Here is a 24,854-nt window from a genome sequence, read left to right on the forward strand (position 1 = left end):
AGTGGGAAGCTCATCTGTTTTTTTAGTTTGTTGTAATATAATATCAATGCCTACAGGCCAGTAGTATTTCTAGAGGAAAAGGTTTACAATATTTCAAACGTGGGGTGGTACAAATTTATATATATAAGGAAATTAATTTGACAAACAGACCATATTAGGATACTAGTACTATTTTCTAGAATAATAGTAAAAAATAGGTGCCTATAGAACAATGATCCCCAACCAGTAGCTCGTGAGCAACATGTTGCTCTCCAACCCCTTGGATGTTGCTCCCAATGGCTTCAAAGCAGATGATTATTTTTGAATTCCAGGCTTGGAGGCAAATTTTAATTGCATAAAAACCAGATGCACTGCCAAACAGAACCTCAATATAGGTTGACAATCCACATAGGGGCTACTAAATGGCCAATCACAGCCCTTATTTGGGTGGCCAGGAACATTTTTCATGCTTGTGTTGCTCCCCACCTCCTTTAACTTCTGAATGTTGCTCATTGGTTCTAAAGGTTGGGGATCCCTGCTATAGAAATAGTCCTTGCAATGTGTGAGGTCATAAGTTGAACAAATATTTTTCTTATAGTCAGTTAGTAGTCCATTGCCCCTTGTAGATGCCCCAAAAATAATGCCCTCCACGATTAATAATTGTGTGATGTGATGGGATAGTTGGCTTTGGAGCTAATTGTTCAGGCCAGCCTGATTCAGCCACCACATAGAAGGCTATATGGGTCAAAGATGTGCTGATTTGTAGAGAAGCAGATCTTGTTCTGTATGGCTGGTTGTGAAAGGGTTGATTCAAAAATAGGGAAGCTGAGTTCAAGGAAAGGAAGCTGCTGCTTATGCATTTTGAAATGACCCATTCACCTAGAAAGAGAAAGCCTTGGCCGACCATCTGCACTCTGATCACAGGACTGTCTGCTGAAACTCAGCCCCATGCAGGTGTTATACATGACCATATCACTGAGGCAGAATTGTCAGCAATGATTAAATTATGTACTGCTGCCTTAAGGGCCCTGACAGATGGGACATTATATCACCATTGCCTTATCTTCTCCAGTGCAGGCGACTAAATGGCTGAAGTTACATTTCTACTGGCCTTAATGTAAATGGCTGGTGGTTAAACATATGGATTGTGTAATAGCCCGAAAGTTGCCTTGCTAATGTTTTACTACTGGCAATTAACATTAATCCTGGTAGAAATGTAATTTTGGATGTTTGACATTACCCAGAAGCAAGCAAGGTTTTAGTGCAAATACAGCAATAAGATTTTGTTTTTTTAAATTCTGTTTTGTTTTACTAGAACTTATTAAAAATGGGGGTGTATCAAAAGGGCAAATAAATCGCACTGGCAATCCATCTCCCAGCAGAATTTTCTGTTTAAATGATGTGGGGGTGGCATGGACAAAGAATACTTTTTCATTGTGGATTTTGACTTAATGGAATGCAAAGAAAAAGTATGTGGCATAAGAAGCGAAAGTAAAGGTGGCCATACATGGAGAGATCCGCTCGTTTGGCGATGTCGCCAAATGAGCGGATCTCCCTCCGATATGCCCACCTTGAGGTGGGCAATATCGGGCTGATCCGATAGTGGGCCCTAGGGCCCAACGATCGGATCCTAACGATGCCTAACGGGCGGTCAGATCGTGGGACCGCATCAACGAATAGATGCGGGCGTGATCCGACGGGATTTTTTGTCCCATCCGATAGAGATCTGGCCGAAAGTCGGCCAGATCTCGATTTGTGAAGCCCGTTGGGGGGCCCCATACACGGGCCAATAAGCTGCCAACACGGTCTGTCGGCAGCTTTTATTGGCCCGTGTATGGCCACCTTAAAGGAAAACTATACCCCCCAAACAATGTAGGTCTCTATTAAAAGATACTGAGTAAAACAGCTCATGTGTAAAACCCTGCTTCATGTAAATGAACCATTATCATAATAATATACTTTTTTAGTAGTATGTGCCATTGGGTAATCATAAATAGAAAATTGCCATTTTAAATAATAAGGGCCGCCCCCTGAGATCGTAAGATTCACTGTGCACACATACAAACCACATGTAAGGTCACATGAGCCAATTAACAGACAGAGTTCTGCCTTTTGCTTCCACACTTCTTCCTGTTACAGTTAGTGTTGTAGTATTTCTGGTCAGGTGATCTCTGAGGCAGCACAGATAGAGTCACGAAATGGTGGTTCAAGGCAAGAGATGTAAATGGGCAATATTTATGTAAATATATATTCCAGTTTGGTAAGATTCTTTAATATGTCATTCAATTTGATATAAACTATCTGTTGCTTAAGTATTCATTTTGGGGGTATAGTTTTCCTTTAAGGCAAGCACATGATTGGTTCCATACTCAGCTTGTTCTTGCACAGAACCTAGTCCTAGTGCATTTAGTGATGATTGATCAGTATTTTAAAAACACTTTTAGTTGAAATTATTTTTAGAACAAAAAGATCTGAATAATTTAGAAACTGTAAACCTATAATTAGCCTATTCCATTAAGTACACACAAAAAGGCAATGATTCTCTCTTTCTCTCTCTCTCTGCCCTCTCTTCAGTATATGTCAGATGGGGGACCAAGACAGTTTTTTCTGCTTTAAGGGGCAGATTTACTAAAGGGCGAAGTGGCTAACACTAGCGACAATTCGCTAGCGTTACCACCTGTAGGGACATCGCCAATTTACTATAAGGTGCAGGCACCAATTCGCTAGTAAAACAGACAGGCCCTAGCAGTACTTCACACTCTATCGCCAGGCAACAATCCGCAAATGCGGATTTTACTGAATGTTAACTCTTTCGCCAGCTCAGACCAGGCGAAGTGCAATGGAGTGCATAGATCAAAGTTCAAAAAACGCTGGCCACTTTTCCTTTTTTCAGAGCAATAGGCTGCAAAAGTCCTTACATTTTTTTTTGTAACCGGTTTCCCCCATACATTTTCTAACATATAGAACATAAACTATACAGTGGGCTCATGTGTAGGGCAATATAACAACTCTATTGTCTTTATTAAGGTTCCCTGGGCTTGTGTAATAAACAGTGTAAATGTAAAGTATTTCCCCTCATATGCAAATTAACCTGAGCGCACGATCTCTAGCGAATTTTCTCTAGGCAGAAATGAACGCTAGCGTATCTTTGCTTTGAAATGCTCACATTACCGATGTACCGCTAGCGAAAATTCGCCAGCATTCAGTGCCCAGTACAAAACTCTGCATGTTAGTGAATTGGCGTTGTCTAAGCAAATTTTCGGCTTGAGAAGTGTTGCGCTGGGTGCAAAGTGGACTCTGGCGAATTTTCGACAGTTAGTTAATGTGCCCCTAAGTGTTCTGGCGATTTGTAAATGGTGCACACATACACATAGGCAGAGAAGAGCTGACAGCTAATGTGGCTTAACATGAACACAATGTGAATGTAAGGAGACACTTGTGTTTATACACTTTAAGGTGTACTGTCACCAGAACACAAACAGTTTGTTCTTACTTGGAAATAGTGGTGTGGAATATTGTGTAGTAGAATAGATTTGGAATCAAACAGTCTACTTTTGTCAAGGATTAGGTAGGGGGAGCTGTGGAGACTGAAGGGAAAGGGCGAGTCTTTGAGGCAGGAGCTGTATGTGCCTAGGGAACACTTGAAGGGAATGCAGGAACAGGTTGATGAGGGCGAAGAGTCAGTCTGGAACAGGTGCAGAACAGGACGGATCAGGACTGGACTAGGCAGGAAGAAGAGGGCGACGACTCAACAGGAACAGACTGGACGGGGCAGGAGTGGAACAGGAACAGACTGGATGGGTCAGGACGGTGCGGGCGTAGATCAGATCAAACTGGGGATAGAGTGCAGAGGGAGACTGGAGCGGATAGCAAGACAGGAGCAGAAGGAGATTAGAGTGGATAGCAAGAGAGCAGAGCAAGAGAGGACTGGAGCAAGATAGCAAGAGAGAGACAAGGTACAAGGCAGGGTCAAAAAGCAAGAATCAGGAACAGGCAAGACAAGGTCGGTACAAGGTGAATTCAGGGCAAGGTGGAACAGGAAGCAGAAATCAGGAACAAGCAAGGCAGGGTCAGATTAAGGTCAAGGCTGGGAAGGTACAAGATAGGGTAAAGCAAGACAAAACAAGGACAGGCAGGGCAGAATAATAAGGGAAAAGGGGCAAGAGCTAGAACTACCTAGTTAGGAGCGCTGCCGCAGTACTAGGGAGAAACCATGCAATGCTCTGGCAAGGAGTGGTTTAAGTGCTGCCCTTAAATAGGGAAGAGTCAGCCCTGATTGGCTGATTAAACTAGGCAGCAGCTGGGTTGGGGCTGTAGATGCCAAACAGGCTGCAGCTGACCTGGGGCTGGAGAAGCCAATCAGGCTGCAGCTGGGCTGGGACTGCAGAGGCCAGGCAACACATAGAGAGCACCCCTACAGGCTGCTCACCTGGCCAAATGGTTAAGGTATCGAGACAGAAACCCAAAGGTCCCTGGCTCGAATCCCAGCAATACCTGACATCTTTACCACCCAAATGTAATAACAAGCACTAAATTTGCCCAGGAGCAATAAATCATAGCAGCCAATAAATTGTTTGCTTTTAAACAGATGACCAATAAATGCTACCTGCTGATTGATTGCTATCAGTAACTGCATCTGGGCAAATTTATTACATATCCCTGTAAATGTTAAGGGCAATTTCTAGGTCTCTCTTTCCTGGTACCTGGTATCTTTTATCTGAATGCCTCATATACATTTACTACACTCTTGCTTGAGATACATGTGACTGGCTTAACATAGAGAGTAAAACATATAAAGAGACAGAGGGTCAGTTTTCATTAATATGAAGAAGAATTAATCCAACTTAACTTTTTAGCTCATAAAAAGGACATCAGACAGACAGTGCCACGTAAGGCTTAAGGGTATATACAGTGTGCAAGCTTTTAGTGTCAGTGGTAAAAAAAAGATGGCCTATTCTGTAAAATAATTTAGTTTTTTTTATGAAATATTGTTGTCAGTAAGCCATTAGAATGCCCACTCCACACTCTCAGTTAAGAGAAAAATTATCAACACTGAGTCATCTTGCAGGCATTTTACAAAAACCCACTATTATGCTCATCACACCAAAAAAAAAAAAAAATTATATAAAATACTGCTAATGAATATGGTTAAGTTCTGTTTCTTATATAAACATATTTCACAAACCAGTTCTTGAATTTAAAGGGATTCTGTCATGATTTTTATGATGTAGTTTTTTTATTTCTAAATTACACTGTTTACACTGCAAAAAATTCACTCTACAATATAACATTTGATTCCTGAACCAGCAAGTGTATTTTTTTTAGTTGTAATATTGGTGTGTAGGCGCCATCTCGGGTCATTTTGCCTGGTCATGTGCTTTCAGAAAGAGCCAGCACTTTAGGATGGAACTGCTTTCTGGCAGGCTGTTGTTTCTCCTATTCAATGTAATTGAATGTGTCTCAGTGGGACCTTGATTTGACTATTGAGTGCTGTTCTTAGATCTACCAGGCAGCTGTTATCTTGTGTTAGGGAGTTGCTATCTGGTTACCTTCCCATTGTTCTGTTGTTAGGCTGCTGGGAGGGGGGAGTGGGATGATTTCACTCCAGCTTGTACAGCAGTAAAGAGTGAAGGCCAATGGTTGGCGAGCAGCATCTTGAGCCACTTTAGTTCCTCTTCTCTGAGATCCCACTGATCATGCCCATTTGAAGCTAGGTCCACATCAACTTCAACATACTCCTGTTTGTAGATGTAGGATTTTGTTCTTTTTTAATGACTAAAGTCCCTCCTCTGACTGTGTTTACAAACAGACCAAGGGATTATATACATGCTCGGTTAGATCAACAAATCAATTGATGGAACTGCTTTCTGGCAGGCTGTTGTTTCTCCTACTCAATGTAATTGAATGTGTCTCAGTGGGACCTGGATTTTACTATTGAGTGCTGTTCTTAACTCTACCAGGCAGCTGTTATCTTGTGTTAGGGAGCTTTTATCTGGTTACCTTCCCATTGTTCTGTTGTTAGGCTGCTGGGGGGTGGGCGGGATGATTTCACTCCAACTTGTACAGCAGTAAAGTGTGACTGAAGTTTATCAGAGCACAAGTCACATGACTGGAGACAGCTGGGAAACTGACAATATGTCTAGCTCCATGTCAGATTTCAAAATTAAATATAAAAAAATCTGTTTGCTCTTTTGAGAAACAGGTTTCAGTGCAGAATTCTGCTGGAGCAGCACTATTAACTGATGCGTTTTGAAAAAAAAAAAAATTCTTCCCACGACAGTATCCCTTTAAGGAAAACTACACGAAACAAGCCATAATTAATACATTTTTCTATCATAAAACATTTTTTCAATCATATGTGATTATCCCAAAACAGTAATTTTGGAAAAAAATGAAACCCTTTGTGATAACTGGTCCCCCTCTAAAATCCACCCTCCCCCTTTCAAACTGCACCAGCTAGGACCTGCAAAACACAGCCATTTCTTCTACAGTCTTCTATAAATCTGAGTAGTGAAGGCCAAGGGTTGGCGAGCAGCATCTTGAGCCACTTTAGTTCCTCTTCTCTGAGATCCCACTGAGCATGCCCATTTGAAGCTAGGTCCACATCGACTTCAACATACTCCTGTTTGTAGATGTAGGATTTTGTTCCTTTTAAATGACGGAAGTCCCTCCTGACTGTGTTCACAAACAGACCAAGGGATTATATACATGCTCGGTTAGACCAACAAATCAATTGACAGAGCTGCGTCTCTTACTCCAATACGACTTGCTGTTACAGTTAGAGCTTTGTTTTTTGCTCATTCCTGTAGTGAGTACATTAAAAAACCGTAGCTCAAGATATAGGGCAATAAACAGAAAAATATTATTATTATGTATATAAGAAGACACAAAATTTTGATTATGTTGCAGCTTGCATAGTATGATGCGCCACCTATTACCAAATGAACATAAAGTGGCAATGTAAATTAACAGGGCAGCAGCATTATTGTAATCAAAATTATATTTTTTGTCTACCCTTTTTCTGTCAAAAAGATGACCAAGATGCTATTCTGCAGATATTATAAACATTTAAGGGGTTACGAGTAAAACTCTGGTATTACAATGCTTAACTCTGTGTTTGAAAGCAGGAGATATACTGCAATGCAGTAAGAGGCAGCCAACACTGCACAACTGAGCGTAGATGGTGAGAGTTATACTCCCAGAACATACACTGACTTGGCATTAGTGGGGAATGCACACACAGCAGGGATTACAGGTTAGGGACGTTTCTTATTAAATCGTTATCTTTTTCTGGAGTTGTACAAGAAATGGTGAAGGTGGGAATACTTTGTTGTTACAGAACAACACAAGCCTGGTTCAAGGGATACAAAGTACAATTAGACCCATCAAACTGTAATGTATGTGATTGATTTTCTAAAAAGAATAATCAAATAAAAATTAATATACAGGTGTTAAATCCACACAGTTTGAAACAAGACAAGGCTAATTCTGAGGGCGGACCCACACATATATCTGTGTTACTTTCCCCCAAGCTAGTGCTACTTTTAGGGGGGGGATATGAATATGTGAATTTCCAGCTTGGGGGAAGTAACAGTCATACGTCATATTTTTTTTTTTACCAGGGATCCTTTGGGGCAAATTTACTAAAGGGCGAAGGGACTAATGCTGGTGAAAATTCGCCAGCGTGACGTCATTTTGGGACTTCACCGATTTACTAATGGGCGCTGGTGTAAATTCAATAGCGAAGGAGATAGACACTAGTGCTACTTCCCACTCTGACGCCAGGGGAATTTTCGCTCTGGCGAATGGACGTAACTACGCAAATTCACTAAGATGCTGATTTTAATGAACGTTACCTCTTGCGCCAGACTTGCCTTTGACACCTCAGACCAGGCGAAGTGCAATAGAGTTGATAGGAGTTTCTCAAAAAAAAATTGAAAAAGTCCCAAAAAACGCTTGCGACTTTTCAGTTTTTCAGGGTGAAAGGCTGCAAAAGATCTTAATTTTTTTTAGGGTACCCAGCTCCCCCCCTACAATTCCTTACATATGGCACATAAACTATACACTGGGCTCATGTGTAGGGCATTATAACAGCTTTATTTTATTAAGGTTCCCTGGGCTTGTGCAGTGTAATGTATTTGCTGCAACATATACGTTCATTTAAAATTTAACTTCCCGCCATATGTAAATTAGGCAACGCTAGCGCAACTTCGCTTTGCTTTCTGAATTAATGCTAGCGAAACTTCGTCATCATTCGGCGCCCTGGATGCAACTTCTCATTTTAGTGAATTAGCGTTGTCCTGGCGAATTTTTGCCTGGCAAAGTAAAGCCGTGAAGCCATCGCTGGCGAATTTCCAAAGGTTAGTGAATTTGCCCCTTTGTGTTGACTTGGGCTTGTGTATGTAGAGTATCATCAAATCCTCTGGCATAGGTATACCATCCATGCTCAAAACCTGAAATTACCCAAGCAATTCCTGGGAATTGGGATTACTGTAGGATGGTGGCACATCCCATTGCCATTGCTCATTGTACAGTATACCCGAATCAAAATATTTGACTACACTGTCCATACACAAGCCCAAAGTATCTCTGGGAAAAAAGTAACAGGGCAGATTACAGATAGACCACTACTCCGGAAATCCCTAAATCCCAAGCATTCCAGATAATATGTGTCATACCCCATAAAAGAGGTGGGGACACATGAAAAAAATCGGGTGGGGGTGCATGAAAGATTGGGGAATAAAACATTTATGAGAAATGAAAATAAGGGGAACAAAAATTGGAGGGAAGTAGGAGAGGAAGAAATGCATAATGACCATAATTATATAACTGTAAAGCATAGCATAAGAAGGACAGAAACATCTGAGGCAGAGGAGTAGAAAGAACAGTAGGGAACTAAGCAAACTTGAGCTATTCCTACATGTATATTACAAGTGGGGTACTGTGCTTGCAATTATAAGTGGGTACAGCAAGGACTCCCATAATCAAGAACTTAAATATATATCCTTGTATCCACTCTGGCAATAATGACAATTAATCATATCCTGGCAGAGTTATACTGTACTAGAGGCTAGTATAAGAAGAAAAATACACATATAGAAAAATAAAAGTATTTTTGTTTCCTGTGGGTCACATTAATAGCAGAAATTGTAGAATACGGAGCACCAGTGGAGGCCAGAAGTAGTTCATTAAAATAAAAATTTATTAGGCATATTTAAAATCCAAATGTAGCGTGCCCAGACATGTTTAGGGGCCATGCGATCAACGTGTTTCGTGGCTTCACGCCACTTAATCACGGCTAACGTGTAGCACACTGGAGAGCAGCTAAGCCGGTAAGTGCTCCCACTACCTTTTTGTTTTAACATTAATAGCAGCCAGTCTCAACGACAGTTTATTCCAATTGCATTTGTTTTGTGTCTATAACAGAGGCAGGTTGTTACTGAATTGGTTTAAATGACTCCCCTTGGAGTCACACAGGTGGCGCAGCTGCACATGTTCATTTACTGGTAGAAGATCCGTTTATTTACTATGGCACAAATTACAGTGTAGATAGACATCCCTCTTATAATGTTCAATTTTACACAAACACGTACAAAAGGAAGAGACGTTGAAAAAGAATAAACATAGTCATTATGAGATACTGTTTTATTGGTGGAGGCAGCAGGGATGTTCCCATATAGGTGGAAAATTCCCAACCTTTTTTTTATCTGTGAGCCACATTCAAATGTAAAAAGAGTTGGGGAGCAACACAAGCATGAAAAAAGTTCCTGCAGATGCCAAATAAGGGCTGTGATTAGCCATTCGGTAGCCCCTATGTGCACTGGCAGCATAAAGGAGGTTCTGTTTGGCAGTACACCTGGTTTTTATGCAACCAAAATTTGCCTCCAAGCCTGGAATTCAAAAATAAGCATCTACTTTGAGGCCACTGGGAGCAACACTCAAGGGGTTGGGGAGCAACATGTTGCTCAGGAGCCATTGGTTAGAGACCACTGCCTTGGAAATTTGGCTGCGGAGTAACGACCTGCCTGTATGTTTGTGTTCTTGTCTTCTTTCTAGATGCATCTTGGTTGGGGGCAGGGTTGTAAGATGAATAAAATATTAGGTGAAATAAATCGTTTATTTCCCTGCTGACACCTTTTTAAGATTGGTAGGAATGCTTTAAAAGCTTTAAGAGCTTTGATTCCAACCTGTGGGCCAGTGCAAATGAATTGCATTAGAAAGTGCACTGTTTATATCGGTAAGGTCATACCGGATCAGCGAAAGAAGAAACCTAATAGCATTTGTTGATTTGTTGAGTTTTATACTTTTTTACCTGTATATAAGGGAGTAGTTATTCATTAGGCAAACAGAGTTTTAGAATGTTAATGATTAGTTATTTAGGCAAAAACAATTTCAAAAATCCAAAAACGTCTGTTTTTATAGAGCAAGCAAGACCATATATTTTAAATAGCAAAGACTTTCAAATACTGTAGCTATCTGAAGATTGGCAAATCCACGAGGGATTAGAAAGTAAATATTCTTGCATATAAAAAGAGTTCTCAGCAAATATGTTTCAGGATTTTTAATTATCACCAGGAAACCATTTGTAAAAGCATTAAACAGTCAGTTCACATTGCATAATTAAAATGAACACACCTAAGACACAGGCGGACATAAAGTACTTGTTATAGTTAGGGTTCTGTTAATTATATAACCATAGGTAGAAAAGCACATGTTGCAAGAGAAGGGCTTTATCTTACTCTCCCAGCAATATAATGCATGAGGACTGTGCCATTATAAGAAGTATCAAACCAGAACTACAGTGCACGAGATGGACAATGCACATATTACCTTTAGAGAGCATCAATATTGTCACCATCCAGACTAGCAATACTGTGCCAGAGATGGGCTGTGTAATACAGAGCAGCATAATTTTGTAAGAGATAAAAATATGTACAGATTTCCCAAAGGGATCGCTAGAAGTGTGCAAAAAGATTAACTGCGCACTGTGCACTTAAATAGCTAAGTACATACAGTGTGCTTGTTTTCTTCTATTCCTAAATCAATTTTAAAGTCTTCAGGGAAACGGGTGTCTCATGTTTTCTTACGAATGCACTTAAATGTGTTCTCTCATGTGTACTGTGCTTGTCCAACACCTGTACTGGACTATATGGGTGGCATATCATCCTATTAAAAACAGCATCCAGTTACGTTTTATGATTGCAATGCCACAACATTATTTTGCGGTTAGATTGCTCCAGTACACAAATGACCTATGAGGTGTTGAAAATGTTCAGCAAAATGCATGGCTATTATAAATACTCTTGTGAAATGAATGTCTTGGGATCTTTGTCTGACATGATGACAAGTGTGGATGTTGGGTGAATAATCATTAAATGTTGTTGCTTTTCTTTGCAGACAGCCATTGATGCTGATAATGCTGGAGTGAACCCCATTGGGAATTACTCTAATAGAAGCAGCCATTGGGATCTTGGAAGTGCCTTTTTCTTTGCTGGAACTGTAATTACGACTATTGGTGAGTTGAAATGACTCAAGAGCACAATGAATGGTGAATGTTCAATACCTGACTAATATACCAGCAAAGTTCATGAAAAATACCCAAATCAGTTGTTGCAATTTGAGATTGAAAGAGTTTATGGTCTACGTTCTGGAAAAACCGGATTAACATGATGAGTTATATTATTATTAGTAGTAGTAACACCTATTTATAAAGCACCGTACAATAAATGAATGTCAACACTGAACATACCGATTTACATACAAAAACAACCAAATAAACAATTAATTATATACAGAGCTTATTGTGTTTTTACCTTAAAGGGCAAACATTGTCTCTAGCATTATCTAAAAATCAGTTGATAGTGGAGTACTTGATTTTATACATAAAATGCTATTTCCACATAAAATTACAGGCGATAAAATGGCCGTTTTGTATAGGACAATATGGGCAAAGGTAACCAACATGCATCCATCTGTTCATAAACTAAAAGACCAGCTGGTACTATACTTACTCAGGCACAAGCTGCAAGTCATGAAACATGGTTTAGATATGAATTTAATTTGCTGAATTTAATGTCAGGTATTTTCTAGTTATTTAAATGCAAAGCATTTCTATAGTTCAGTGGACACTGTCACATTGCATTCAAAAACAGTTGTATTGTTATTATAACACCCCTAGTTGTATAGATAATTTCATAGTATTATTAAGTATTCTGAGCTTTACATCATGGTGCTAGGAATCATGAGCCTAATTGTTGTACCCACCGCACAGGGAGATAAAGTGCGTCACCACAGTCATCTAACCCAGTCTTCAATTCCTCAGCGTTTTATGACAATTATATATTATATTAGTATATTATATTATATATTAGTCCAAGGACTGTCGCGGGTATTATCATTTTGTTGTTTACTTTCTTTTTATTGTCTCTTTACTGTCTTTTTGTGAGATTTTCACAACTGCTGTGGGAGCAGAACAAGGAGGAGAACAGTTATAACACCAAGGGGGTTATTTACTAAGCCCCGAATGCAAAAATCGCAAAAAAATTTGGATTTTTTTTTAAAATCAGGCTTTTAAAAAAATCACAAATTTTTCGGAATTTATTAAACCCAGAGGCTGGAAAACTCAGAATCTGAAATCCCGGTATCTCAGACCGGTCGAGGTTGCATATAAGTCAATGGGAGAAGTGCTAATGATTTTGTTGGGTCTCGTGCCACACCCCAACGTTTTCGGAGGTTTTGGGCAAAAATCAGAGGTTTTGGGCGAAAAACGTGAAAATCGGGTGAAACTTCTGAAAAAATTGTGAAAATCTGAGTTTTTACCGCAAAGCAAATCCGAGTGGCTTAGATCAGAGTTTGTAGCAGCCAATATTGAGATAAGTTCGGACCTCGATAAATAACCACCCCAAATGATCATTGCATGATTGTGTAATTTGCTGCCTGGTGTATAAGAGACATCTGTCCAGGTCATAGCACATGAACAGTGTATGGGTAAAGGATTTGTTCTCAGACCCACAACTGGCAAGCTATATCTCTGGTCTCATCCCACTAAGGCATTTTGCTTATTGACAGAATATCGATTTTAAAACAACCTACGTTCCCAGTTTCTCATTAATGGCAAAGAATCGCACTATTTGAGTATAATAGTCATGTTTTGGTTTCAGCTTTGGTACCATGAAAAGATCATAATACACTCCACAGATATTTAGTAAAAAGTGCAAATGAGTTTTGATGTTCTTTTATAGAAACTCTTGCACTTTTAATGGATAAAAAGACAGAACAAATGTTAGCACTGCTGCCTTGCTCTCCCACTGTTAGTGTCGATTTCCTCTGGGTACTTTGCTTTCCTCCCACACTCCAAAAACACATGCAGGATAATTCATTTCTCATAAAAAAAATAGACCATAACAGCCCTGACACAAGATAACTCCCTGGTAGATATAGCACAGTAAAAATCCAAGTCCTACTGCAACTCTTCCAGTTACATTGAGTGGGAGGAACAATAACCTGCCTGAAAGCAGTTTCATCATGAAGTACTGGCTCTTTCTGAAAGCACAGGATCAGGCAAAATAACCTGAGATGGTTGCATACACACCAATATTAGAAGTAAAAACAAATATACCTATCTATCTATATATATATGGTATCCAATAATGTAAAATTAAGTTACAGAAAGTTATACAAAGTTATGTGTGGGAACTTGAATTGGAAGCATGAATGGCTATTATTTTTGTTTAATTGTATGTTCCTCTTATAAGGATTTGGAAACATTGCACCAAGCACTGAAGGAGGGAAAATCTTTTGCATACTTTATGCAATATTCGGGATTCCTCTTTTTGGCTTCTTGTTGGCTGGAATTGGAGACCAGCTGGGGACAATCTTTGGAAAAAGTATAGCAAGAGTTGAGAAAGTTTTCCTGGTAAGTGAAGGTTTTTTTTTAAAAAATAACTTCTAACGCAGTACAAATCTACTATTTTTAGTCGGATGTGAGTTCCCATTAAGCAATGCAAAACAATCTGATGTAGTAGGACTGACATGCTCAGTCATTGTACTTTACTGTACATGATGGGTTGTACACTTTGTTTATGTAAGTGAATCTGTACTGATCTAAGCAACTAGATGTGATTTAGAGTGCAGAATGTGCATGGATTAAAATAACTATTCTGTTTCTGATGGGTCCATATTTATTATTACTGTTAAAACAGTTTGTGAAGGTCCTTACTGATACTGGAGACAGAACCTAACCAGTTCCAGTGATCACTGATGGTTTTGCTGTTGATTCATTACTTGAACAGCATATTCATGTAACTAATTCATATCTGGCTTCTGTAGTTCTGAAACCTAAAGTTGTGGGGGCTAATAGCAGTCTAACTGTTTTATGAGGGACGTTGAACTCCATTCTCCAGAGTAGTGTTAGTCATCATTCTCCATTGCCAGTGACCTAAGCTTTCCGTTGAGCTGTTCAGTGGGCTGATAATCATCAACCTGAATTAATAGGAACAGTTATTTATGTTTCCCAGTTCAGTGTTGTTCTATTCTCTGTACAAATGAGAATAGATTGAATAGATTGCACTCTTCAAGGTGAACAGCAGTTTCCACCTTCTGTTGTGGTTGTGAACCAGTAAAACATTAAGCTATGACTTAATATACCTATTAGAACAGTTTGTTCCTGTATTTTTTTCAATAAGGAAGCATTTCCACAAATGTTATATGGCAGGAATGGGAAGCTTATTGAGGCATTTCAAAGCAGGGTCATGCGGTATGTGCTTTAATCTCTGTGAGACAAGCTATGGGTAAAACAATCCATAATATGCATTCATTAGCATATAAAGAGGGTGTGTATCAAAGGAATATCTGTTATTAGCGTCATCACAAGGGGCTATAAACAAAGGCATTTTTTCAATTTTCTGGATCTATTTAGGTGCCTCTATTGGGTTTAAATTGAACCAAGAAGAATGAATGGACCAATTAACATAAATATTCATTTCTTCTCAAGCACATATGTTTTCTGCTATTCTCTCTTATTTTATTGCCCAGAAACCCCTGCATGAAATCTCATCATACAATTATAAATAGAAGATTCTGAAGCATTCATATCTGTCTAAAAAGTGCAGATCGGTATTTACCAGAAATAGTGCTGGCAACAACCTCTAGGCAGATGGCCATCATTTTTGATTCATTTTGTATATAGAAATTAGCCCTTGGTTACAATGCCAGAATTAATGGGGACTTGTGTGAAAATCCTAAGAAAGGATTTGATTAATTTCTCAAATTAGTCAGGTAAAGATGGTCAAGCAATGTTTATACATACGGGCTGTTTTATCTTGTATATTGTATAAAGAGTGCCCATATTCAGGGTTATAGATAGCATGCCATTTTGGTAAAGGAATTCTAGGAACTGTTTGTGCTTCTAATATTATATTTTTATATAGTGTTTATCTGTGTCTATGGCATCCTTTTCTTAATACAGCAGAATATACAGCAGAATATACAGCAGAAAAGAAGATGGGGAGCTACTGTGGCATTTTTAGAGACACAGATCTTTACTGCTAACTGGCTGTGGTTGCCTTGGGCTAGTACAGAAGCCCAAAACATAATGTACAACATTTCTTGCTACTTCTTTAGTTAGGCTTTAGTTCTCCTTTAAGGTGACCAATGGGACAAATGGATAGAGAGCTTACGAGGTATGGCCGCCTTTCTATTGAGATACGGCTCATCTTATATGTCTTCATTTGCTGAAACATGAACTGGCCAACATGATACATTAGCAGATGACATTTTCAAAGACTCCTAACTCCCTTACTGACCCTTATTTATAGTTCAGGTATGGGATCTATTATCTGCAAACCTTTAATCCAGAAAGCTCCGAAGTACGGAAAGGCCATATCCCATAGACTCCATTTTATCCAAATAATCCAAATTTTTTAAAATGATTTCCTTTTCCTCTGTGACAACAAAACAGTACCCTGTACTTGATTCAAGCTGAAATATAATTATTCCTTATTGGAAGCAAAACCAGACTGTTAGGTTTATTCTTTACATGATTTTCTAGCAGACTTAAGGTATGAAGATCCAAATTACTGAAAAATCTGTTATCTGGAAAACCCCAGATCCAGAGTATTCTGTAAACAGGTCTCATTCCTGTATGTAGATATTGGTTAGGATTGGGGGGCCACCATGCAGATACCAATAATAAAAAGTTTGTAATAAGTTTGAAAAAAATAACTAAGCTTGTTTGTGAAACAGAAATATTAAATATCTACTGCAGAGATGATCATATAAATCCGATGAAATGATCATCACTGAGGGAGGGCCTAGTGTGTCCTGAAATGTTTGATAATTTGAGACATGTCAATAGTACCTTGTAATACAATTAACCCCCTTGTTGCATACTGTTTAGATATCCATATGCTCTGTTTTTACTGAATATTTGCAATGTCGGGTGGTAAGGCCAGCACCAATACTTCAACCCTCTTGTTTTTATATTGATTTTATGTTAATATAAATGTCAGTAGACCTTAGTAGACCTTACCAATTCAGTCACAAAGCTGTGCTAAAGCAATCAATTTTTCAGTGTAGAAAACCTTCTCCAAGTGGGGCTTTCCCATATTATCTATCCTCTGTTTAGCTACGTATGCCTATGTGCCAAAATGATCTCCCCGCATTCTTTTCATTTGAACTTTTTTTAGTAGCACTCAAGTAACAGAATTTCAACTCCCCACAAATGCTTGGGATGCTTGGGATTATTCCCCAAACTAATACTTCAGATTTCTCTACCTCTTCAATGGATTTAAATAGTATGACCACAGCAGATGTAATTAGGTTATTTACAATCAATCACCTTGCCTTAAAAGAACATTATAATCAAGAGACTTCATATTTGTGTCTGAAAGCAAGATGCAGCATTTACCGAATCTGAAATGGGATCTAATTTAATTTTATTCATACTTTGCTAAACAGACAGAGTATCCAGATGTCGTTTACTGCATAGCTGACTAGTGAGCCTTTTCTCTTCCATCATAAATCTTTTTTTATACTCCTCCTTACATCTCTTGTCATTTCATTTGTATAAAACAAAAAAACTGCATGGCTCCTTAATCAAACATTTAAAATGTCTGACTTTCCTTGGTGCAAATTGAGAAGGTACAGAATGGGAATCTAGACAAGCAATTATAACGTTTTGGTAATAGAAGTACCCGTAGACACAATCGTTTTACAAACGAATGGCAAACTGTATGAAGATAGCGTTATTATACCAACTTCATATATAGCCGTGTAAAGGGAGACTGTGTTCTTACTAAGAAAGTGCAAATATATATAAGGGATAATCTGGATAAAAATTAATTTGGTTGTGACTACAACAGGGCTGTATTTAGGTCCGATGCTGCCCTAAGCATCACACAAAAACATACCCCTATGTCGTGCACGTTGGCGGCACACACCATACGCGGTGACAGCAGGTGCCGTACGCGTTGACGGCACTTGACGCGTTCAGTGGAAGTGACATCATTGCGTTGTGCAAGTGACATCACTTCCGCAGGCTTCCTTTGACCCCCTATCCCAGGAGTGCCCATACTTTACTAATGCAAGGTCTACTTTTAGTGATGATGTCCTATTATGATCTATATCCATAATAGCATTGTTAGCATTCTGTTCCATGGAAAAATTACTCAAATATTATATTTATATATTATATTTATTTATATTTCTTACAATTATTTATGAGAGAAGTTGTATATTGCTATATTTCAGAAACAACTATTTGTTATGTAACCTTAACACAATAAATATCTGAATGAAAATCATGAAATAGGAGGGTGCTTTAGACAAGCTGTTTATTGACCGTGTCTTGAGATCTATAGGAATCCGTGGCGGAGAGTGGGGATGGTTTAAAAAAAAACTGAAAATAATAGGCACCCCAAAACCGTGCCGCCTTAGGCACAGACCCTCGGGGGCCTATATATAAATACGGCCCTGGACTACAAAGCAAATATCCTTATCAGAAAAATGTTATCATTTTTGAGCTTTGGTCACCAAACTATAGAGAGAAATGGTAGTAGTAGTAGTTTATGATATGTCAGACTCATCTATACATCTATGGACCTTTATGCATCTCTATATTGAACTATATTATATATTTACTATATTATATTTGACAAAGAGAAATATAACATGTATTATCACAGAGTAAAGGATCTGCTTCCTTTGTACATTATTCTACTTTTAAATATATTTAACTGGTAATTACACCTTTGTTACAAAAGATAATGGTATATAAAGATATATAAAGATATTTTTATTTATTAGTAGTAGGGCAGGATTGTATATTATATTTTTCATTTGACTGGTGATTGGTAATTTCTATGCCTTTTTATGCGTTTTGATTGTAATCCAAGATTTTTCAATGTAATTTCTCTTTGTTCCTATTAAACTGTCACCTAATTAGGCACAAGTCACACGTTCTTTGCTCTTTAAAAGACAAGAAAAAAAGAATTAGTTGAATAATGAGTGGCAATTAAGCAAAACTGCAAAACACATCTGTGCATCTATGGATGTTTAGACCAAATTAATACAAAGAGATGCTTCACAAACCAGGGAGAACTCATGTTCTAAAGCTTTTTATTTTCCGACGTCTTTTAATATCAATACCATGATTTTCTGGCATCACTTAATCAGTAATGGGCAGATTTAGCAAAGTGTGAAATTAGAGCTCATCACACTTCCTATTCATTCTTATCAGATTTTTAGTAATGTATATCTACATTCAATACAAAATTATTGTTTAATAGTTAAGACATTTTTGCATACATGTTTATGGGGTACCTACCTACGTTAAATATTGAGCAATTTGCTTGCAAAAGAATTATTCGAGCCGTTTTTTCACGATAAAAGTTGCATTTAGTTCTTGCCAGATCAATAACCTTACAAACTAAAAAAGAAAGTTTTTTCCACAAAATGATTCTAATTCCCATTATTTTTAAGTTTTTTTTTAGATAAGTGGATCTATAACTGATGTGGTCAAAATGAAAGAAAACTGTTATAGACAAGTGTATGCTGTGGGAAATGCACTCTGTAGATTTGCCATAAAAAATGAAAACATTCATTACTAGTTTTATTTCCTCCCATTTGATTGCCTCTATCCCAGACAATTAACATTGATAGCCACTTACATCACAGACATGCAGAGGAGAGAGTGATAGGTCACCAAAGGACCAATTCATTTTGCTGTAGATTCATCAATTATTTTTTTTTTTTTTTTTTTTTAATCAAGTGACCTTCTCCGTTTTGTTTGACTGTCATTTTGATACCTCTCCCATGACTGGAAGTGCAATAATAATGCAAATATGACCTCTGCTATGAAATACAGTAGAATCTGACAGTTTTACTAGCTAATATAATTGCAAATTACTTGTGATGCAGCTGACCAATGTAATATGTTTGGGAAAATACCCAATAATCACAAATCATTGATATCAGATAAACAAAAAAAGGCCAAACTAAGTAGGATTTATTTATAATATTCCTACATTGAAACCTTATACTAAATTGTTTCCACAGTAGATCCCTCACACAGTTCAATTTATGTTTGGGGTTGTGACTCAACAGACACGCTTCTACTAATAGCAAAATAATACAGATTTTCCCCACAGATCGCCAAGGCATGCAACTTCCTACAATGGACTTATGTACCTCTCTTTCCAGAAGAAGCAGGTGAGCCAAACGAAGATCAGAGTCATTTCTACAATCTTGTTCATTGTGGCCGGCTGCCTGGTATTTGTGACCATACCTGCTGTCATCTTCAAACAGATCGAAGGCTGGACAGAACTGGAATCGATCTACTTTGTGGTGGTTACTCTTACAACCATTGGCTTTGGAGATTATGTGGCAGGTAAATTGAGCATTTTGAAGCTTATATGAGTAGATACACAGTGCTAAGCAATATGTTGGCGCTATATAAATACATGTTAATAATAATAGATAATGTGTTGCAGAGGTGTCCCAACTGGTGGCCCTCAAAGTTAGTTGAACAGAAACTCCCAGCAGCTATCCATCGATGTGAAGTGATGCTGTAAATAACAGGTACCCAGTATCCCACAGGCCAATATTATCTTTAATATTACAACAAAATACAAAGATGTAAACTGCTGTTGAACTGTGGTTTATTTAAGCATGCTCATTATTAGTAATGATGAGAAACAGCTTGACTAAGGGGCCAAGTTGCCAACAATGGAAATGCGTTTTTTTCCAAAAATTTTGAAACATTTATGTTTTTCCTATATTTCTTAAAAGCTCTGCAAATTCAATGTCAAGACTGACCACAGGTGAGTGGCTGGCAGGTAGGAGCCTTGATGCTGTATAACATGAGTACAGTGGGTATTTGAGGTTTTGATAGGCCGGAAACATGTTATGCTGAAGAATATTTTAATAATGAAAATTATGGTAATATAACAGATGAACAAAAGATAAAAAATAATATAAGTTCTTACACCAGGCCAGTGGTCAAGGGCAGGCAACAATAAAGGCACGTCCGAGAAACAGACTGGGGTCGGGGGCAGGCTGATGGCAATAACAAGTCCGTATGGCAGGATGAGGTTGGATGCAGGCTGATGGCAGGGGGTAGTCCAGTAAATAAGCCGAAGTCAATTACCAGGAGATCCAACAGAGAGCAGGTAAGGGGAACTGGAGCAGAGAACACAGGCACAAAGAAGGAACAGGGAACTGGATGGGGATTCAGGAACAAGGCCGGAATCAGGAACAAATGCAGGAAATCTCAGGTCTGTAGAAACAGGCTGTGACGCTTAATGATCAAGCACCTGGGCATGGTTTGCAACAGGCTTATAAAGCCGCTTAATTGGCAAGCTATACCCACATGTGTTTGATGAAGGAGGAGGAGTTGAGCAAACACATAAGGAAACCACAGTGTCTATCATCGAGTCCAATCTCAAAGGTCTCCAGTGGCTCAGTGAGGTAATGCAGGAACTTGAAAGTATATAGTCCAGAGTTCGATTCCAGGTAGTTCCTGACATTCATGATCTATGTAGTGTAAAAACCATGAAATCTCTAATGCAAAAATTTGCCAATTAAAAGTTTTCAAAGTCCTATAGAAGCTGCGCTGATCTTATTGGACCACTTTTTAATCAGTTCAGACTTTTTTGGGAGATTAGTCACCCAGTGACAAATTGCCTCTTCTTCGGGCAACTAATCTCCCCTAAATGACTAGAGATGTCGCGAACTGTTCGCCGGCGAACTTGTTCGCGCGAACATCGGGTGTTCGCGCTCGCCGGAAGTTCGCGAACGTCGCGCGACGTTCGCCATTTTGGGTTCGCCATTGTTGGCGCTTTTTTTTGCCCTCTCACCCCAGACCAGCAGGTACATGGCAGCCAATCAGGAAGCTCTCCCCTGGACCACTCCCCTTCCCTATAAAAACCGAAGCCCTGCAGCGTTTTTTCACTCTGCCTGTGTGTGCTGAAGAGATAGTGTAGGGAGAGAGCTGCTGCCTGTTAGTGATTTCAGGGACAGTTGAAAGTTTGCTGGCTAGTAATCGTTTTGATACTGCTCTGTTATTGGAGGGACAGAAGTCTGCAGGGGTTTGAGGGACATTTAAGCTTAGGTAGCTTTGCTGGCTAGTAATCTACCTTCTACTGCAGTGCTCTGTATGTAGCTGCAGTGGGCAGCTGTCCTGCTTCTGATCTCATCTGCTGACTGCTGCAATAACAGTAGTCCTTGTAAGGACTGCTTTTATTTATTTTTTTGTTGTTTTACTACTACTACTACTACTACTACTATAAGAGCCCAGTGCTATTAGTCTAGCAGTGTTGGGGAGTGGGACTGGTGTGCTAATCTGCTGCTCCCTAGTAGTTCAGCAGCACCAACTTTAATTTTTTTTTTTAATATTCATTTTTTTTTATTTTACTTTTTTTTATTTTACTACCGCTGTAGTAGTGTATAAGTTGACCTTTTAGGCATTATTTGCCCTGTAGGCATTATTTGCACACTGTTTTCTTCAACCCGCCATCTAGCTGTGTGACCTTGTTCACATTCTGTCTAAATATCCATAATATTACCGTCTCCAGAAAAAACACCGGAGTGACTTTTTCAAGCAGCCATAATATATTTTACGTAATCCGTATCCACCGCTGTAGTAGTGTATACGTTGACCTTGTAGGCATTGTTTGCCCAGTTTTTTTTGGCCGCAGCCACTGAAGCACAGAGGCCAGAAAAAATATGCCATATAAATGCTGAAAATAGTAATTTTTTGCCATACGTTGACTCAACGTATATGGCAAAAAATGACTATTTTCAGCATTTATATGGCATATTTTTTCTGGCAACTGTGCTTCAGTGGCTGCGACCAAAAAAATGCATATTTTCTGCATTTATATGGCATAATTTTTCTGGCCTCTGTGCTTCAGTGGCTGCAACCAAAAAAATTTATATTTTCAGCATTTATATGGCATAATTTTTCTGGCAACTGTGCTTCAGTGGCTGCGACCAAAAAAATGCATATTTTCTGCATTTATATGGCATAATTTTTCTGGCCTCTGTGCTTCAGTGGCTGCAACCAAAAATTTATATTTTCAGCATTTATATGGCATAATTTTTCTGGCAACTGTGCTTCAGTGGCTGCGTCCAAAAAAACTGGGCAAACAATGTCTACAAGGTCAACGTATGGCGAAAAATTACTATTTTCAGCATTTATATGGCATATTTTTTCTGGCAACTGTGCTTCAGTGGCTGCGTCCAAAAAAACTGGGCAAACAATGCCTACAAGGTCAACGTATGGCAGTTGTTTAAAGAGAACAGTAGATTACTAGCCAGCAAAGCTACCTAAGCTAAAATGTCCCTCAAATCCCTGCAGACTTCTGTCCCTCCAATACAGAGCAGTATCAAGCAGATTACTAGCCAGCAAGCTTACTATCATCTGTCCCTGAAATCACTAACAGCTCTCCCCCTACACTATCTCTTCCAAGCACACACAGGCAGATTTTTCAGATACATTTTTGCCCTTGATCCCCCTCTGGCATGCCACTGTCCAGGTCGTTGCACCCTTTAAACAACTTTAAAATCATTTTTCTGGCCAGAAATGTATTTTCTAGATGTTAAAGTTCGCCTTCCCATTGAAGTCTATGGGGTTCGCGAACCGTTCGCGAACCGCTCGCATTTTTGCGCAAGTTCGCGAATATGTTCGCGAACTTTTTTTCCGACGTTCGCTACATCCCTATAAATGACTTCCCGCTGGTTAGAATGTAAATTGCCGGTGGGATGGCACTCTGATCGCTTCGGCTTTCCGAAGTCTCCTGAAGTTTCCTCGTGAGGCAACTTAGGACAAGGTATTCTAGTATTAAGACTAAACCCAGCAAATTAAACTTTCAAACAAGCTTCACAAGTCTTACACAGTCATAAGGGAATATCGTTTTTTTTATTACTTTCATTTGCATGTATTTGTAATGGCTTGCAGCTCACCAAATTCACCATATATAACATATCACCTTCCAAAGAGAATACTCTTAAAGTGCAGTGAAACAGCTTTGAATTCATTCCTCATCCACTCGCTTTACCCTAAGCCACTAAGTCTTCAACTGAAAATACTTTTTTTTGAGCAAGGCTCAAAGACATTAGTAATATGTTCCAGTAGCTGTTCCAATGGGTTATTTCTGCTTACCTCTAAGCTTCTTATTTACGTATTATATACAATTATACAAAAGATCCAACTTGAAGAAGTCATGTGGGCACCTTAAAGGAGAAGGAAAGCTACTGAGGCATTTTATTGCCAATAGATTAGCTGGAATAGTGCAAGCTAGAATGCTATATTTATTCTGTAGAATGTTTTACCATACCTGAGTAAAAAGCTCTAGAAACTCTCTGTTTGTTTAGGATAGGAGCTGCAGTATTAACATGGTGTGACATCACTTCCTGCCTGAGTCTCTCCTTGCTCTGGGCTCAGATTACAGTAGAGAAGGGAGGGGGTGTGGAAGAGGAGCAAACTGAGCATGCTCTTGCCCAGGGCAATGAGGTTTAAGCTGGACTCAGGAAGTCAGATACAGAAGCCCATGTGTACACAATAGAAGGAAAGAAATGCAGTGTTTCTTTTGACAGGGGACTCAGAGCAGCACTACTTTGGGGGTTTACTGGTATATTTAGATGGACCTTTCTGATATGGCTTACTTAGTTTTAACCTTTCCTTCTCCTTTAATTACATTTTAAATGACAAGGTGCTTGTAAGGAGTTAATGTTCAATAGAGCTAAGTATTTGGGGTGCTGGAGCAGCTCCATACAGCACTACTGTTATTAGATGACCTCATTTGCCTATGAATTATACATGCTGTACATCTGAATGAGGAAGAGGATTGAGTGCTCCAGACTGCAGCTTCTTGAATAATCAACTATCCATTAATGTTTATGTCCATATCCATTTATTTTGTTCACAAACTGTTGATGACCAAATGTTATATGTGTTGAGCTGCCATTCAATGGTTTCCTCCCATGGGACTCCCTTTTGTAACATAGCCTTCTGTCTATTCCTGACGACTCTCACAGCATGTGAAATCATGGTGATTTTTCTTCCTCTGACTAGTTTGTGTAGATAACATTTTTTGAAGAATAAAGGATTTAATATGCTTTGAGGCTATGGAGAGGAAGGATTAAATTTAATCCGATGGGCAATATGGTAGTATAGTTTAAGAGTTGGATAGAAGATATATTTAAGAAATAGAAACAGAGAAGGATTATATAAGAGTATGAAGGAAGGTGTTATGGTAAAGAGACAAGATGTTACATAAGAGTAGTAGAAAAGAGCTTAATACCCTTTGAATTTAATGAGAGGGGCAGTTAAACATCCAGAGAATAAGAAAACAATTGGAAACAATTTAGAGAAATCT

The 24,854-nt window shown here is 38.8% G+C and overlaps 1 protein-coding gene across 2 annotated transcripts in view; it reads left to right on the forward strand.

Annotated features, from left to right (window-relative positions):
- Positions 1-24,854, forward strand: part of kcnk10.S (potassium channel, two pore domain subfamily K, member 10 S homeolog) — a 58,184-nt gene that overhangs the window by 20,122 nt on the left and 13,208 nt on the right. For both annotated transcript variants that reach the window (XM_041574956.1, XM_018232434.2), the window contains exons 3-5: positions 11,377-11,494; positions 13,734-13,894; positions 19,678-19,864. In XM_041574956.1, the coding sequence (XP_041430890.1) occupies positions 11,377-11,494; positions 13,734-13,894; positions 19,678-19,864 (466 nt within the window). The remainder of the gene's footprint in view (positions 1-11,376; positions 11,495-13,733; positions 13,895-19,677; positions 19,865-24,854) is intronic.

This window comes from Xenopus laevis, chromosome 8S, assembly GCF_017654675.1.
Source record: "Xenopus laevis strain J_2021 chromosome 8S, Xenopus_laevis_v10.1, whole genome shotgun sequence".
Classification (NCBI taxonomy): Eukaryota; Metazoa; Chordata; class Amphibia; order Anura; family Pipidae; genus Xenopus; species Xenopus laevis.